Source organism: Rhagoletis pomonella, unplaced genomic scaffold (assembly GCF_013731165.1).
Source record: "Rhagoletis pomonella isolate Grant_MI unplaced genomic scaffold, Rhpom_1.0 Rhpom_scaffold_00008, whole genome shotgun sequence".
Lineage (NCBI taxonomy): Eukaryota > Metazoa > Arthropoda > Insecta > Diptera > Tephritidae > Rhagoletis > Rhagoletis pomonella.
Genome location: NW_023458562.1, coordinates 30,886,762 through 30,905,633, shown reverse-complemented (window position 1 = coordinate 30,905,633; position 18,872 = coordinate 30,886,762). Strand labels below are relative to the sequence as shown.

Below are 18,872 nucleotides of genomic sequence, written 5' to 3'. Positions count from 1 at the left end.
TTTCCTGAGATAGGGTTTGGGGCATCTTCCAACATGTAACAATTGTGCCTTTAAAGTAACTTAGTATCAACATACTTTTAATTTCGTTCATTATCTGCATTTGCATACGTGTGTGGGTGTGCTTTAAACGCACAAGTGCCATCATCTGATCGACTAATAAACAGAGAGACAGCTCGACAAACTCGCTGATACCGACAACACATTGAACTCTTGACACCGGCAGGCGGTTTGGTAGATAAACAAAGCCACAGGCTTACAAGCAAACACAGCCGAGATAGTCGTATGCATATTTAAAGACATACATATATACATATATGCTAGCGTACAAAAATAAATGCACATATGTATGCATATACTTATGCTCGAATATAAATATGCCTTTCTACAATAACACGCCACTTAAAGTGTTGAGGTTGTTCGGTGAAGAAAATTCAATTCGATTTTTCAATCTGCCATGCCTAAAGACTTTTGAACGTAAATATGTAGGTATGCATGCTGACAACCATTGTGTATTGATTTACTTCAAGCATGCTTTATATGGATGTTGCTTGCAACAGATTTCTGAGTTACTTATATGTAGTGACATCGCAACAGCAGCTGGCATTGAAGCTGCAATCAAGTCATTGTACTCATATCTAATAACAAGCCAAGTTGGCAGCGAAAGTAGATCTACGAGGTGTTGGTTGATTTGTGAAGATGTCTATGCATATATAAATACATATATACATATGGACAAAATGAATATATGCATGTGTGCATAAAGGTTGCATTATGAGCTTAGTGGAGTACATGGAGACGCGTGTCGCAGCTAATCGATATTAAGTTTTCAATATTAAAATGTCAAATGTAGCAGGGTAAACACTATATTTGATGGGAGTTCAGCTGTCAAAGCGTCTAAGCGCTAACATGTAGCTTAAAAAAGGAAAGTATGTAGTGTAAAGACAATGATAAGTAAAAAATGTTGTAAAAACTTTGAATGATTTTTAGCCGCAGGGTAGCTCGATAGTGAAGAGAAATCGAAATTAAATCACCAGCATTCAAAAAAAATACACATCCAGCTCATTGTTTTGGCCTTAGATACTTTCACTAAACTTATATGTATACACACGTCATCGGAATTTGGAAAATTTATAAAGTCAAATCATGCCTTAATCGGTCATTCTATCAATCGTCAATTTCTACTACTAGCGATAGGTAAAGGTGGTTAGTGTCTGTGAGAAAATGTAGCTTATGACCAGTCTGTACAACATTGGATCTAGTGTTTCTGCGATGTGAATCTGAATATCGTCCGTGAGTTCATAAAGTTATTTTCTGACGTGCCTAGTAGGTGGTGTATGAGGACATACAGCAAGCGTCTTTTCGGGTAGCAACTAAAATAAAATAATGTTTGGTGACGGTGAACGTTGAGACCTCTCTAAGTAGTTGGTGTTCTGTGTATACCAAAAGGCATAAGTTAAACGCGCGTTTGGCGATTATCAAGAAATATACACTTCGAAGTTCAGGGTTTCAAGATCTTGGTTAATATTCTAATATAACTCTTTAAGAGCTCTCTTGAGTCAACATCAGTCGATTAAGCATTCTTCTCGACAGCACAAAAGTTTCTATTCAGCTTTATTATCAAAAAGGGCACTTCAGTTATTTTCTAACTTAACCTAACCTGGCTGATTAAGTGTAGTCAGTTTAGTACGGGAAGTGAGCTTTAGGAGTATTTTGCGCTTTCTTTCTTGTTTGATGAAATTTTTTATGAATCTACTTATTTCAGCTGAAGTCGTGAGATTTCGGGTATGTCTATGGTTATTTTGCGCATTTGTACTACTAATAAACCCACTTATATTTCATTGCGACGCTTTCCTTTCGAGAATAATCAACTTGCCTATTGATCTTAAATGATGTCTACCTCAATTTAACAGCATTGAACTCCATCTGGTATCTCTAGGGACCAACCAGTTGATATAATTTCATCATAGAGTGGGTTCATAGTAAAGGGCGTTGCCAAATAGGGCCAGGGGAGCAGCTTTCCACCTCTCTTTCCTAATTTTTTCCCCGGTACCGCACAATCTTCGCGCTTCGGAATTGGCAGGTGGCTTGGAACCAATTCAACAGCAACGGTGCGATCAGATTAGGAGATCGATTTCCACTGGCCGCTCTACGTTGTCGGAGGTGATGTCATGAAGATTGAAATTTTTAACTATTGGATCAAGTATGTTTTGCTGTCATGCGAAATTCGCATATAGGCATATTTCCTATGGGGGAGAGGTTATCTGGACATTCCAAGTTCATATCGGTAAATCGTAGTCCTCTTTTCGTAGTTGGGGTGTCTATTGAGGCCCATTGATGAGAGAGTTTTTTAACAACAGACACCCAGATATGTATAAATCTGACCATACTTTAGTGAGCACTTAAGCCGAATTAGTCAGAGTGGCCCTACCGCAGCCTACGCTCTTTTTGCCGTGATGTCTTGGTTCACGGGTTGCTCACATTGCCTAGAAGGTTGGAACGGGAACGCAAAAGTCGGGGTGCAACTCGAACTGCTTAATTAGGAGAACGATAATAAGGACTGGAAATACTTTCTGGACTAGCGAAAACCGTGAGATGATTGGAAAGAAAATACTTGCAGAGTTTGCTAAAAATTCGGGGTATGACATGAGGTATGGCATAAAAATGATTAAATACAAAATGTTAAAAAAAATTTATATTGGAACCAGTATATTAACCTGGCTAGGCACTTGTTCAAGGTGATTTTTGAAAGGATTTTTTATGAGATCTAGATACATGCGTATTAAATATAATTTATAGTGAAATAAGGACTAAGTTTTGTTTTTTTCTGTCCGATGAAGTTTTCAAAATAAAATAATGGTCACATCGAGTATTTGAAATAATAATTTGAATAGTTTGTCTATTCCCCAGAAAATGGTAAACCGAATATCTTATAGCCAATTTCACGAAAGTAATTTAAGTGAAAAACAATTTTTTTATTTGGATTTACTATGGAAACTGACTGAAAAAAATAATAATTTTCCACTTAAATTGCTTTCGTGAAACCGGCAGTTATACCACACAGTTCAGCAGTTAAGGAAATTTTTAAAGTAAATATGTTTTAAGGTTTGGCAAAAATAAAATAATAGTACTCAAATAACTAGTTTCAGATATTCGGTATAAAAGTAGGTATTACTTAGGAAGTGTGAACGCTGAGTTCAATGAGAGAGTTCAACAAATGCATCAAGGTGGAAATGAAGAAGAGCAAGCGTTATGAGCAGACTTCAGAAGCATGTAAATCTAGGTATATCTTCGTAATTCAATAGGGGTATTCTCGATCCGTTGCATCATACTGTCTAGCATGGTGCATAGATATCATAAATAGCATGTTTAGAAAGTTTTGTTGTTTTTTGAACACACGAAACAACAACAAAATTACCCAACCATGCTATTTATGCTATCTAATCACCATGCTAGACTATATGCAACGGATCGAGAATACCACTAATGTAAATACGTACGCATGAAGCTTTGCGGTTGGCAAAGACCATCAAAATTAAAACTCGCACTGCTGCCGACAACAAAAAGAAACAATAGTCAGGAGGAGACATTGACACGTGAAATGCAGCAGGCCGCTCAAATTTACATACACAAAACCACAAGGATACATACATACATTCATCTACTATAGTATTTCTTGAGCTCAAGAGCCAACATTTTTGTGGGCCAGAAGGTTGGCGAGTGCCCGCTGCCGAGAAAGTATCGAAAGTGTGCTTTTACTATCGAAGGAACAACGGCACTTTGCCACTGTCATTCGCCATTGATAGACAAGATAGATGTCTATGTATGTACGAAGCTGCGCTACAATGCGAGCAATCTGTAAGATGTCCATCAACATTGACAAACTTTGTTGTTTGCGGCTGAGGTGATTCAGCTGAGACTGCGGCGCTGCGACTGTTGCTGTTGGTTGCGAGGTGCATCGATGCTGTTGTTTGGTTGCTTAACAGAGTCATAGACATGTAACCACATACATGCACTCATATGCATTTATGCATGTACATATATGCACGTTGGCAAATCTGTGAACTGTATGCATGCATGCACGCATGAATGGACCAATGGTTGACTGAATGAATGAATGAAAATCGAAAAGTTCAAAAGAATGCATTCACCAGCAACTATTGAAAGGGAAATGTACTTACATACATACATATCTATGCATGTACGTACAAACATACATATCAAATGTATCCAACCGAATATATATACATATATATAGATATATACATACAAAGATACATGTGTAAACATAATTGCGTCTACTTATATTTAGAAGCTGCTGCATTGTGTCTGCCACACGTGAAACTCAGCTGCTTTGTATGCAGAATTTCTAGTTGATTCACAATCAGTGATGCTAAGGGAATATTTATGTACCTACCTTTGTATATACAGAACAAACTGTGTAGCTGGGACTGTATATTTAATTTCTTTAGTTGATATTTAGTACCTGGCGAATGAGAATGAGTAATTGAGATTGCTTTGGATTTGGAGTGAATATTTGCAGTGAAATATACAAATTTGTTGAGAGCCTGATATTTTCTCCAAAAAAACATAATGTAACTAAAGAGCGTTGATTTTATTCTCATGAAGAGACAGCATTCCTTGTAGACTTTGCAATAGAGAGAGAAAGTAAGTGAGTGAGTATAGTTTATTTGTGGAAAGCCAAGTTTAAAAATGTACTCAAATTTCTTCTACAAACCTTTTGTTGCAACATTGAAATTCATATCCTTAAACTGCATGATGGTAAAACCCATATGGGGAAAACCATGTTTATTTGTGCAAATGGAAGCGATGATGCAGATAAAAATCCAAGGGGTGTTGATGTCAAAAATATTTAAATTTACACATAAAAAAATATCCAGTTCCACTGAGTAAGTTTGTTCGGACCCTGTTTCCTCAATAAACAACTGTTGACAAAGGATGCAGCCAGGAAATCGTCAGATTAAGGTCTTAAAAATAGCAAAAACAACCCAAATTCTGATGTCAGAATGTAGAAAACCTCCTGGAATACCGGTATAGTTACTGGAGCGCCTGGATATATATATGTAGCTGGAGCATTTAAAAACGTCTCGAAACAAGCTCTACTCAATATAATTGATCACCTCGATAGGGCACATCATGCTCTTCCGGCTTGGATAAGCAGCATGTCAGCTAATAGAAGGAACTCGGCGCAATGTGGCTTAGATTAGGTAACGCTAATCGCGCATAGAGGCATCCCACAGAGAGGGTTGTTATCACCACTTCTATGGACGGTTGTATGTAGTTAATAAACTAGCGACGAATCAAGAAGGAGGGGTAGCCTTACTAACATCTTATGCAGATGACATTTCAGTTATCATAAGTGGCAAATGGCCAAAAATTTAAGCTCATTGAACACCCAGACGCTGAAAGCTATTGCTGATAGGCCTACACAAGTGGGACTGAGCGTCAACACAGGGAAGACTGGTTTAGTATTAATCGCTACAAATACAAGAACCCAGCTTTGAATAAACCTAAATTGGGGGAGACACAAGGGTGGAAGGCAATGAAAGATTTGAGGAGCTAGCCAAAGAGGGCGTTTCCTTATACACCTCACTAGTAATGGATATACAAATTCCTGCTCAGGATATCCAACGATTTCAAGATCTGCATAAGTATCAACAGACGGATCGGTTTCGGAACGGAACTAATGGTTAAAATCTTTCAAAGATTATGTATGGTTCATATGGTTAGAAACCAACCGATTTTCTACTATGAACAAGAAGATAAGACTCTATACTTCTGCTAAGAATGCAAAAAAGCAGTGTTGGCTAGCAGAAAATGCGCTTAAACTAGGTCTAATAGAAGACAAAAAGTAAAGGAATTGTAACTATTTTGGTGAATCTGTGGAACATATAATTTGCGAGTGTCCGGCAGTCAGCGGAGGTGTAGCTGTAAGGGTGCAGCCATTAATCGACAAATGACCAAAGTGTCTACTAAAATTCGCTAAAAGAACGGCAGTGTTCCTCAGCATTGGGTTAATGCACTTATTCATTGGTCGTAAACCTATCTGGACATCGAAGTAGAAAATGTGCTCTACTTTTATATGAGTCATCCCGACTGCAGCCCCCGACATAGATCGACACAAAAAGGGCTCAATAGACTCCAACTTATTATCGTTGCGGCAGCTTCTACAGCAAAACCTCGCTAGGCAAAGATGGAGCATATATGCATTAGCACAGTGCACTGTGTTGACGCCGGTAAGCATTCCTCACTTCAGATCGGTTGAGCTTCCGAAGGTCCTTTATCTTTTTTGCTATTTAACAGCGGCCACAATGACTCTCTCTCTCTCTCTTTTGGCGGCTAGAGTGTATATCTTTATTTTTCTAATATAGTCACTATTTGGGGGCTATATATAATTGTCTACCTCGTTTATTGGTATCTCAGAGCCATACCTGACCATTTTATTAGCTAAGAATGAGGTGAGTTCTGGATTTTGCTACTTTGGATCCTATTGCTTTCAAAATCGTTTGGCTATCGACGAACATAGTTACTTTTAGGCTGAAATCTGTATCTATCTATTAGAAGCATTGCTGCCTCTTCTTGAAATCATAAACTTCAGTTTGGTGAACTCTGCAATCGTTTGGATAAAATTACTCATCTGCTGATTCTACAAATACAGATCGTCGCCAGTTTCTTGCTTTACCTTTGAATCATCAGGGTATATGCATACCTAACTTCTGCCACTGCCGATCGGAAATCGTAAAGGTATCCTTGAATTGATGTAACAAACCGATATTATGTAGTCTGTCCTGGTCAGTTTGATACTTTAAATCTTGAAAATTTTTTCAACTCGGTGTCGCCGCATCACTGAAGCTTATTGGTTTTCAGATGTTGACATGCAAATGCCCCAATGTGCAGCGGTTGCTGGCCATATGAAGTCCTTCCAGAAGTGCGCTACTCATCGCAGTTTTGCAACAGAATGTGGCCTCATGTGTTTGACGACTCTGATGTTTATTTATGGCACAGGTAACCTACGCTGGTAGTCTCAACTATTTTTTCAGAAGCCCTTTTGTCGGTGAAGTAAGCCGCTAAACTCTTTTCAACTATATCCTCCAAATTCGATTCCAAATTTAGTTTTCAGTGCAGTATGCTACCTAGGAATTTCAATTCGGAGGACAGATTTAATGAAGCTCCCTTCATTCTTGCATGGGATAAGATTTACAATGAAAATGAAATCAAAAGATTGTATCAATAAGCTCCGGTGTGACACCGACTTTTAAACTATTTATAGTGGAGCTGAGGTCTCTTTTCTTACTGTGAAGCAACACTTTAGGGCTTTATAAACTGCATATGAACCATTTAACCGCTTTTCTTGAGAGCTAATTATTTCAAAGTGCCTTTAAAAACTTCCTTTCTATAAGTCTATGTAAAGCAATTATTTGCTTTCAACAAAGCATTTCTTTTAAACTCACTCATCAAAAAATCCATACAAATTGGATTTTCCAAGCGGAAATTTTCAACCATGAAAATTAATATTTAATTTCCTTCGACCGCTACTAAAGAAGACTCAAAGAGAAAGAGACAGCGCAAAATTTTTCTCGCAAAAAATCTCAACGCATTCTCACACATCCTTTTCGCAACTCTGCATATTTGTATGCCTCTCTGCGCTCAATTTCGAACGCTCTCCCATAAATCTTGCCAAACAGCGCCATTTGCAACCAAAGCGGCTAAAAAATCTTCGATTGCCAAGAAATTCCTCGTCGCTAGAAAAGGTTCGGGATTAGCGAGCGAAAGGACAACACTTCGTGAGCGTGTAGAGTTGTGCTCGTGTGTCGGCAGCTGATTTACGGCCAAAATTTATTTGATTCCATTTCCTTTCATCTTCATCAAACACACGTTTTCAACTTCTTTTGCATTTTCTTCTTTTCCCGACTGCTTTGCCTGCGTGCCAATGCCTACTGCTGGCTAAGAAAAAAAAAAAAAAACAGAAACAAGCGGAAAAAGACAAACAACAAAAAAAACACCACTTGCCCAAATGCCAAGTTTACGTACTTAGAAGGATTTTTTGTTTGTTTCTTTTGCACTAAAAGGGCGGTGGAAAAGCGAATTCGGTTACAACGAGTTTAATAAACTACGCGAAAGAAAGAAGCAAGCGGGGCGTGCAGGCGCGACCTACAAGCGGAGTGAGTGTGTATTTATGTATGTATGCGTGAATTTACATATGTGTGTACTTCTTGAAATGCAAAAGGATATTTGCATTTACAAAAGAATTAGCACAATTAGGCTGCTGGGGATTAAAGGTGAAACGTTGCGATGGTAAGGCATTTTTTGCTGCGATTTAAGGGAGGAGAAATTAGTGTTGAATTTGATTTAGAGTAAAAAGTTGTTAAAGTTCTGTTTAGGCTAAAAAACAAGGATAATAGCATGATGATAAAAATGCCTTGAATGTTTGCAAAGTGACTAGCGCTGAAGCCTTAGCCCGACTTCATCCTTTCATACAATCATACATACATACATACATATACATATCTAACAGAAGAACAAAAATTCCTTCAAACTTCATTACTTATTTTTCCTAAAGTCGACAGAATAACTCCCACTCGCTCATAAACCGCTATATATTTTCTTAAGAGTACTGGCAACGTGCAGCATATTAAAGTCAAAATGCAAATTCATCATTCGGAAACGGAAATACATAATGAATTGTGGGAAATATGCAACATTCTTGTTTCCTCAAAAGGCTTCAACACAGGAAAAACCTCACAAGTAGCGGGCAAATGTGAATATGCTTTTTAATTTGCTATTTCTGGTATGTAAATGAATAATAAACATAGGAAACAAGAAAAACCCACTTGGCATAAGTTGCAGCCGAAAGCCAAGAAGAGCAAAGAAACCTATGAAAGGAAGAAATCTAAAAATCTGAGTACTTCGGCGTTTAACGTAAGTGGGCAGAGAATTACAAATGGATTAAATATTCAAACATTTGAGAAGTAAAATAGCATTAGGAGAGTGAAATTGAGTAGAAGAGCTAAAGGGACTGAGAGCGCGCGACTTCAAACATTTGAGAGGAGTGAAAATTTGCGCGGAAAATAACTCAAGCAGAGTGAAAATTGTCGCGTCACCTGAGTGGGTTCCGAAATCGGAGCGAATGCGTTTACAAGTAAGAAAATAAATTATGCTATTAACTTGCGCCTAAGCCCTTACTGGAGAGATTTTGTTTTTCAACACGCCATTTAGTGAGACCCACACGCTAATTGGCATGTTGAGTTGAGCGCTTCTATAAGCGCGCTCAAGCGAGAAACTCAACTATGGCGCTCACGCGCTCTTCCAATCTCTGACTATACAAAAACGCGAATGCATGCGCGCTCTATACGCTCACTGTTATTTTCTACAAAAACTCGTTCTTTAGGGTGGTTGCGCGCCGCCTGCTTGTGGCAAGAACCGACGTACGACTATGTACTCTATTCCAACTCGTGTAAATGTACATTTTTTCGTTACAAGCCACGCCACCATCGTGTTGACTATTGACTGCTACTGCCACTGCTGTTTGTCGTCGTCATCGTCGCATTTGCCGCCGCTTGTGTGTTTGCCTTTGCCGTCGCTGCTGCTGCTGGTGCTGCTATTACCACTCCGATTGCTGCCACTCCACACAACCGACTCGAAAGCAAGTCGAATTGTGAATACGATAGCGCGCAAGTGAACGACGAGTAAAAATGTTGAGTTCGCCAACGGTTTGCAATCAGTTCGAGTTCGAGCGTCACACGAGACGGACGTGTAGGCTGTGCAAGATTTTACGCGAAAAACGGGTTTTCCAATTTTTCTTTTTTCCATACACCCAACCACCAAACAAACAAAAAACGCTTGAGTTAAAGCTGAAAGTGGAAAAAAAGAATAATGAAGTCTAGTGGTAGTGCAGCATGAAAAAGTCAATACTTACTGAAAATAAGCGACGCGCAACAAAAGCGTTTTCGTTTTCCGCCCAACAAATAAAAGGCGTTTAAGTCAATCAAAGCATAAATTTATTAGTGCTGTTTACGAAGGAAGCAAAGCTAACGAGAAAAAATAAAACTGGTGTAGTGAAAAAGTTGAACGACGACGACGACGACTACACCGAAGAAAACAACGACCACGAGTACGTTGACAAGTGATATGCTTTGCGTGCTATGCGTGAAAATTGTTGGGTGAAAATTTTCGTTAATGAAAAATTCATGTAGCATAATTCGAATGGTGGACAAAGTGTAAAGTGTGCTTCAGAGAAATTGTATAAATTAAAGCTTCGAAAAGAAAACAGTGAAAATCGATTTGCATAAAAATTATTTCAAATAAAAAAAAATAAAACATCGATCACCTCTTGTGTACACACTTACAATTAACAGCCATGAAAATATCTAAATGCATTTAAACAAAGGCGCTTATTTGACTGCAGCGCGTCGAAAACGCGTATCTATGCAAGCGTCGAAGTGTTTAATACACTAGAAAAAAAAACCCAAAAATATAAAAAAATAAAAATATTTTAAATAAAAATGTGTAAATTAAGCAGAATATCAATGCGAATCGCCGCTAACTGCAGCGCGTACACGTTCCTGCTATTAACACACATACTCGCCCAGGGCGTATGCGGCGTTTTCGCGCTCCATAGCAAGGGCGCCGATAGGCCAGATTCCTCATACGCGCTCTCATCGGAGTCGGCTTCAGCCAGCGCGGCCAGCATGATGGCCACTTCAATGGCAGGCGCTGCAGCTACGGCAGGCGCTGGAGTCCCCGCAGCCTCCTCCTCATCAGCCGTAGCCGGCGTGGCAGAAGGTACCATTGATGCTGCGGGTGCCTCCTCATCACAATTGCAGCCCACCACCACCAATCAATGTTCCTGGCAGTATAATGGCACTACATCGGTACGCTGCAACCTGCGCACCATCGAACGACATATAGCGCTCGATTTGCAAGGTGCTGACGGCACCAGCCAATTGGAGATCAAATGCAGCGAACTCTACCTCTTTGAATCGCAACTGCCACAGGCGGCTTTCGCGCGCCTACAAACGCTCGATGTGTTACGTATTGATGGCTGTAAATTGCTGCAATTGCCAAATAATGCTTTCGAAGGACTGAATGTGCTGCGTACGCTGGCGGTGAATACACGTAATCCCGACTGGGGACCTGGCAAAACGTTGGAATTGTATCCGGACTCGTTGAATAGCTTAAAGCAGCTGACCGAGCTGCAGTTGGGCGATAATAATTTGCGCGCACTACCCGCTGGATTCCTTTGTCCGGTGGGGAATCTGCAAGTGCTTAATTTGACGCACAATCGCATACGCTCTGCGGAGAATCTCGGTTTTGCTGACATGAATTGCAATAGTGGCAGCGAGCTGCAAGTGTTGGATGCAAGTTACAATGAATTGCGTTCCATCACCGAGAGTTGGGGCATTTCCCGACTGCGACGTCTGCAGCAATTGAATTTGCAACACAATAATATTTCCGAGTTATCTGGGGAGGCTTTAGCTGGATTGAGCTCACTGCGTATTGTTAATTTGAGCAATAATCATTTGGAAACACTGCCAGAGGGGCTCTTCGCCGGCTCGAAGGAGCTGCGTGAGATACATCTGCAAAATAATGAGCTATACGAACTGCCTAAGGGACTCTTTCACAGGCTTGAGCAATTGCTGGTCGTGGATCTGTCTGGAAACCAGCTGACCTCAAATCACATTGACAATACCACATTTGCGGGACTCATAAGGCTGATTGTGTTGAATTTGGCGCATAATGCGCTCACACGGATCGACTATCGCACCTTCAAGGAGCTGTACTTCTTGCAGATCCTGAATTTACGCAACAATTCCATCGGTCACATCGAAGATAATGCCTTCCTGCCGCTCTACAATTTACACACACTCAACTTGGCAGAGAATCGACTGCATACCTTGGATGATAAGCTCTTCAATGGCTTGTATGTGCTTTCGAAACTGACACTGAACAATAATCTCATCAGCGTTATTGAGCCGAATATATTTAAGAATTGCTCAGATCTCAAGGAGCTCGATTTGAGCTCTAATCAGCTCAACGAAGTGCCACGCGCTTTGCAAGACCTCTCCATGCTACGCACGCTGGACTTGGGCGAGAACCAAATACGCACCTTTGATAATCAGAGCTTCAAAAATCTGCATCAGCTAACGGGACTGCGGCTAATCGACAACCAAATCGGCAACATTACCGTTGGCATGTTCGCCGACTTGCCACGTCTCAGCGTACTCAACCTCGCCAAGAATCGCATACAGTCCATTGAGCGTGGCGCCTTCGATAAGAATTTCGAGCTGGAGGCCATACGCCTTGATCGCAACTTCCTGTCCGACATCAACGGCGTCTTCGCTACACTAGTTTCCCTGCTGTGGCTCAATCTTTCTGAGAATCATCTCGTGTGGTTCGACTATGCCTTCATACCGAGCAACCTCAAGTGGCTCGACATACACGGCAACTACATTGAAGCGCTGGGCAACTACTACAAGCTGCAGGAGGAGATTCGCGTAAAGACACTGGACGCCAGTCACAACCGCATCACCGAAATCGGTGCTATGTCCATACCAAACACTATCGAGCTGCTGTTCATCAACAACAACCTTATTAACACAGTGCACCCAAACTCATTTGTAGACAAAATCAATTTAGCGCGCGTCGACCTCTACGCCAACGCGATGTCCAAGCTGCAGCTGCAACAGCTGCGTGTCGCACCCGTGCAACCGGCTAAACCGCTTCCGGAATTTTACCTAGGCGGCAATCCGTTCGAGTGCGACTGCACCATGGATTGGCTGCAACGCATCAATAATCTGACCACACGTCAGCATCCGCGTGTCATGGATCTCACAAACATCGAATGCGTCATGCCACATGCACGCGGCGCACCTGTACGCCCACTGACCACGCTGAAACCGAAGGATTTCCTCTGCCGTTACGAATCGCACTGCTTTGCGCTGTGCCATTGCTGTGACTTTGATGCTTGCGATTGTGAAATGACTTGCCCGGGCAACTGCACATGCTACCATGACCAGATTTGGTCCACAAATGTGGTGGATTGCGGTGGTCAGCAGACCACCGAACTGCCACGCCGTGTGCCCATGGACTCGAGTGTTGTCTATTTGGACGGCAATAACTTCCCAGTGCTAAAGGACCACGCCTTCATTGGACGCAAGAATCTGCGCTCACTTTACGTGAATGGCAGCCAAGTGGCGCGCATACAGAATCGCACATTTGCGGGACTGATTTCGCTGCAGGTGCTACATCTGGAAGATAATTTGCTGCGCACGCTGCATGGCAACGAATTTGAATTTCTCATTGCGCTGCGAGAGCTCTACCTACAAAACAATCAGCTGACATCGCTTGACAACATCACGCTGGCACCACTTGTGTCGCTTGAAGTATTCCGCATCGATGGAAATCGCCTGGTGACGCTGTCTATGTGGCAGTTGCAGCAACCGCAATTTAAACAAATGCGCACATTGGCGCTAGGTCGCAACCAATGGAGCTGCCGCTGTAAATTCCTACAGGAGCTAACAGCCTACGTAGCAGACAATGCGTTGATAGTGCAGGACCTGCAGGACATCTACTGCATGGACGCGGGCGTCAGCGGCACGAGTGTGGTGCAGAAACGTGACTTAGATTTCAATGCAACTGCCGCCTGCACTGACTACTACGCTGGCGGTTCGATGCTGCAGCATGGCATACCAAAGACTTACATACCGCTGCTTGCTGCAGCACTGGCGCTCATTTTTTTGCTCGTCGTCATCATCATAATCTTTGTGTTTCGCGAATCATTACGCATTTGGCTGTTTGCGCACTACGGCGTGCGTGTGTTTGGTCCACGCTGCGAGGAATCGGAGAAGCTGTACGATGCCGTGCTACTGCACTCAGCGAAGGACAGCGAGTTTGTTGCACAGCACCTAGTGTCTGAATTGGAAACCGGCCGCCCACCACTACGCGTTTGCCTGCAACATCGCGATCTGGCGCACGATGCCACACACTACCAGCTGCTGGAGGCTTCACGCGTTTCGCGGCGCATAGTAATACTGCTATCACGTAACTTTCTACAGACTGAATGGTCGCGCTGCGAGCTACGGCGTGCCGTACACGATGCGCTGCGCGGGCGACCGCAAAAACTTGTCATCATCGAAGAGCCCGAGGTGCTGTTCGAGGCAGAGAGCGACATTGAGCTGCTGCCCTATCTAAAGACATCTGCAGTGCACCGCATACGCCGCACCGATCGACACTTCTGGGAGAAGCTGCGCTATGCGCTGCCCGTCGACTACCCTACCTATCGTGGCGGCGTCGCTGGCGTACCCGGCAACAATTACACGCTCGACCACAATCATGAGCGCATCAAGCAACCCGCCAGTCCTGGCATACTCTACCGCCAAGCGCCACCACCCGCCTACTGTCCTGATGGTGCGGCCGGTGGTGCAATTGGCGAGCATGGCGCAGCTGGCGGTGGTGCTGCTGCTACTGCTGGCGCTGATCCAACGACCTACTCGTCCGCCACAACAGCGACGCCCAGCCCGCGTCCACAACGACGTGAACATATTGGCAGTGCGGCTGTAGCGGGCACTTTACATCATCCCATTGTGGGCACACATCTGCATCCTAGCGCTGCGCAAGCGGCATCGCTTGCAGCCGCAGCGGCACAACGCGGCGCAGAACTGAGTGGCGGCGCTGGCAATGCCAGCCAATACTACCATCACGCCACAGCGCCCAGTCAAACGTATACAATGCGGCCGCCCTCCGAACACATTTACTCCAGCATCGACTCGGACTACTCGACGCTGGACAATGAGAATGTGCTCATGATGCCGCCACCGTCACCCACACCTAATGGCGGCGTGGTGGATGTGCAGAGCTTGCAGCGATTTCAACAACAGCAGCAGCAGCGGCATCATGCGCATCAACAACAACAGCAGCAACAGCTAATGTCACAAACATGGCGACCGCAACAGCAGCAGCAACAACAAAATCAAAAGCATCAGCAGCAGCGCAGGGAGTCTGAGTTGACGAATGGGGCTGTGGTGACGTCAGCGGCAACGGCGAGCGGTCAACAGCAGGGGCCACATGTGCAAGCGTATCTGGTGTAGATGTAGGTGCATATGCATGTAGTTGTAGAGGATATACCTAACTAGTGCGATAAATAAAAAAATACGACGCACAGCACAAAGCGAAATATAAAAAAAGAAAATAAAGATTTAGTTATTATTTAAGTAGGAACGAAGCAGAAAATTTTGGGACTGGTTCCTGGCACTGAAACTAACACAACAAGAGTGTAAATGTATTTTATATAACATGCTTAAAAGTCGATCTGTATGCTTTAGTGCAAGTTCAGAAATAGAACAAGCATTTTTTATAAACTAAAAATACAAAATTTTTTTGTCGGTGTAAAAGTAATATTAACTAAAATGCAAATTTATAATAACTTATTTTTTTCGTTAACCTAAAAGCGTCAAGTGTCGATATTTGCTGCGTAGCTATTAAAATTTTAAATTTATTTATGCAAAACGCGTATATAAAATTCAAAAAATATTTAAATTTTTGCTAAAAAATAATTGTTTCATTTGAAGAAAAAATGCTCAGTTGCCTAAGCTGAACAGCTGTGCTAAAAAGTAACTCATTTAAAAATTATTAAAAAAAGTATAAAATTGTAAAAAAATACAAACGCAACTAACTCCACTAAGACAAACTACTTGCAAACCCAGTGAACAAAAAAAAAAAACCAAACAGAATAAAGCATAGTTCAACTTTGAATTAAAAAATTTAGTTCATGAGTTTGAGCAAAAAATTAAATTAAATTAAATGCAAAAAAGTGATTTTGTTGATGCAAACGACGTTAATGACGATGATGATAAACGTATGTAATAATGTAGTTATGTATGTAAACTCGATTTTCCTCATATATATATTCTCATATATAGTACAGTATACATATACATAGCAATTCTCATAAGTGTAAATAGCAAAAAAAAAATAAAAAATAAAATAACTACTACATAATAAGCTTAAGCCCTAAGTAAATAATGTATATTTTGAAATCCGTGTACCTACATGGCTATAAATATTTAGTTAGGCTAACCGCGTGAAAGAGCCAACAGGCTATAGTGATGGCGAGCGGAAATTGAGTGCAAAGGCAGAGGCAGAAAAAAAGGAAGAGTGTAGTAACTAGAAGCGTTGTTGAGTGCAGCGCATTAACGTCAGAAAACTTTATAATGCAAATTTATTTAATTATTCACAAACTTATAGAACTGCTCACATACACACACACACACACATCCTTTAGGTCAGCCTCTAGTGTACACTTTGCTCGCTCGCTCGCTCGCCAACTCACTCAAATGTTTACGCCAACTTTGTGCAAAGTCCAGAGTGGCCAATGCCTGAGAGCGCGCGGCGTGTAAATATTTAATTTAATTAATACAAAATAAACAACTATTACAACAGTTAAACAAATACACAAAACTACACGCACACTTGCAAATACATATTTATGTACATACATACATGCAGACTTTAAAAACAACAAGCGAAACTGCCAAACTTACTTTGTACGTATTTTAACGTAATTAAACATTAACATTGATGTACAGTTACATACATACATACATACATACATACATATGTACATACACTCGCAATTAAAACTACTCGCAGACTAACACTAATGAGACGTACAGGACATTCATTACTGTTGACAGGGACGAACTGTTTGGTATTTGTTAAACTAATTCATGCTACGACTGCTGTATATTTGTTTGTACTCTTATATATGTATGTACGCGCGCTTGTACGAAAATCGACTGTTTTGTAGCTTAAGCTTTTTCCTTACTTTTTTCTCCAAAAAGTGCATATTTATTTGTTAGTCAATAAGAAACAATTTGAAATTGTGAAGAAATTTGAAATAAAAAATTTGTTATAAAAAAATTAACTTTTCGTAAATTTTTTTTCGTTCAGTTTGATAAGAAGCGCAGTAAGTTCAATTAGAATAGAACAAATTTATTAAAAAATTTAGTAGTATTCCCTAAAGCTTGCGAAATCGTTGAAAACCTCCAAGCTCTCGAAACTTTGGCTGAAATGCTAAATCGCCTAATGGACCCAATTGAAAGAAATCACCTAAATAAAAATTTGATTTTCATATTTTTTTCATAATTTCTATTATTTCTAAACACCGGAAAAGCACTCAAAGGCATATAAAATGTTGGCACAGTGAAATGTATGCATAAGTAACATTTACGAGACCGTATTAATCGAGACCGGTTATTCGGCTAACCGAATGTTCGATTAGCAACTATTTTGCCGGTTGATAGTCCAATAGCAAATGTTCGATTTTAATCGCTGGAAATAGACTAACACTTCACTATCGACAAAATGCTCACCATCGGGTACACTCAAAATCGACTAAGCGAAATTATTCGAAAAGTGACAGTTGCCCGCAATAAAATAATTTTTATTAGTTCAGTTTCTTTTGTCAGCTATTTTTCTGTATTGGTAAGAAGATGGACTCTATTGGCAAACATGCATATTAGTTTTTTTTTTTTTGATACTTCAATATGAAAATAAAATGAAAATTTAAAATTTTATCTTATTTTTTAAATGAACAAACAGTTTTCAATTTAAAATTTTAAGGTTTTTTTTACTGAAATTAATTTAAAGGTAGTTGGGTCACATGATCGCTGCCCATTTTTCTAGGCACGCTATCTAAAGTCGACTATTTTTTAAATTTATCTTTTGCTAATCGATTAACCGATTAGTCGATTAACAAGAGCTGTAATACATACATACTTATTTTCTTAAAAAAAAAGACACTTCAAAAAAAGCAACAGTTTACATGGTTTTTAAGCGATTTGACTCATTAAGGATTATAAGGCTATTTTTTTAAATGTTTAAACTCTCTAAAATTTCAGTAATTTTTCCAAAATAAAACACACACAAGTTTTGAAAATAAACATGCGCTTTAAATTAAGTACCTTTTTAATTCGATGCAATTATGCAAAACAAAGGATATATTTCATTTATCAGCGTACCAAGCTCCAGTACACAATATGAAAAATTCAGTGCTCCAATGATCAATATAGGTGTAACTTTACAAATTTTTTTTTACCGATCAAGAACACCAAAATTAGAAAAATGAACCGTGTTCAGTATTGCCAGAATTTATATTAAAAACCTGAAAATTTCCAGAAAAAATTTTTCTTCGTCCAAAAACTGTAATCTTCAAAAACAAAAAGTTTGAAAAATTTAGGTTTTTAAGTTTTATTTAATATAAATAGCAAAAAAACAATTAATTTCGTATAAAATACCATTAACAATTAACAACTAAACAAAAACAGACCTTATAACTTCAACACTTTAATAACATTTTGTTTTAATGAAATGAGGTTAATAATTTGTTGTAAATTGCTTTGCTAATTTTTTCCTTACTTCAAATTTAATACAATGTAAAGCCTTTTTTAAGAAATCTTAAGATTTTAAAATAGCCAAAATCGCTGGAATTTCTAATTTATATCTTGTTTTTGTTTTATTTATATTCATTTTAAAACACTTTCTTTCCACATCTTGTCTAAAAACTTTAATTTACAGTTAAAACTGTGAATCTGGCAATATTGGTCATATTGATTGGTGATGATAAAACTCCACTAGCCAGATAAGATAAAATTCGCTATAAGACGTAATCTTCTGCAATAACTCGTATAAAAAAACACAAACATAGATACAATCTCGAACTCTAGGTACCTCTTAAGATCCTCTCGCTCGTAACTGACGAAATAAAAATGCTCTCCCACTCAGTAATGTAGCTCCCAATGGCAAAAACTCATAAGGAGGAACAAGCATTTATTTAAAAAAGGCTAAGTGGCAAGCCG

At 40.2% G+C, this 18,872-nt stretch overlaps 1 protein-coding gene across 1 annotated transcript; it reads left to right on the top strand.

Moving 5' to 3' along the window:
- Positions 1–9,546: 9,546 nt before the first annotated feature.
- Positions 9,547–16,152, top strand: LOC118744598 (toll-like receptor 7). Its single transcript, XM_036477724.1, has one exon. It carries the CDS (start codon positions 10,521–10,523, stop codon positions 15,102–15,104), a length of 4,584 nt encoding a protein of 1,527 aa, XP_036333617.1. The 5' UTR covers positions 9,547–10,520; the 3' UTR covers positions 15,105–16,152.
- Positions 16,153–18,872: the final 2,720 nt, after the last annotated feature.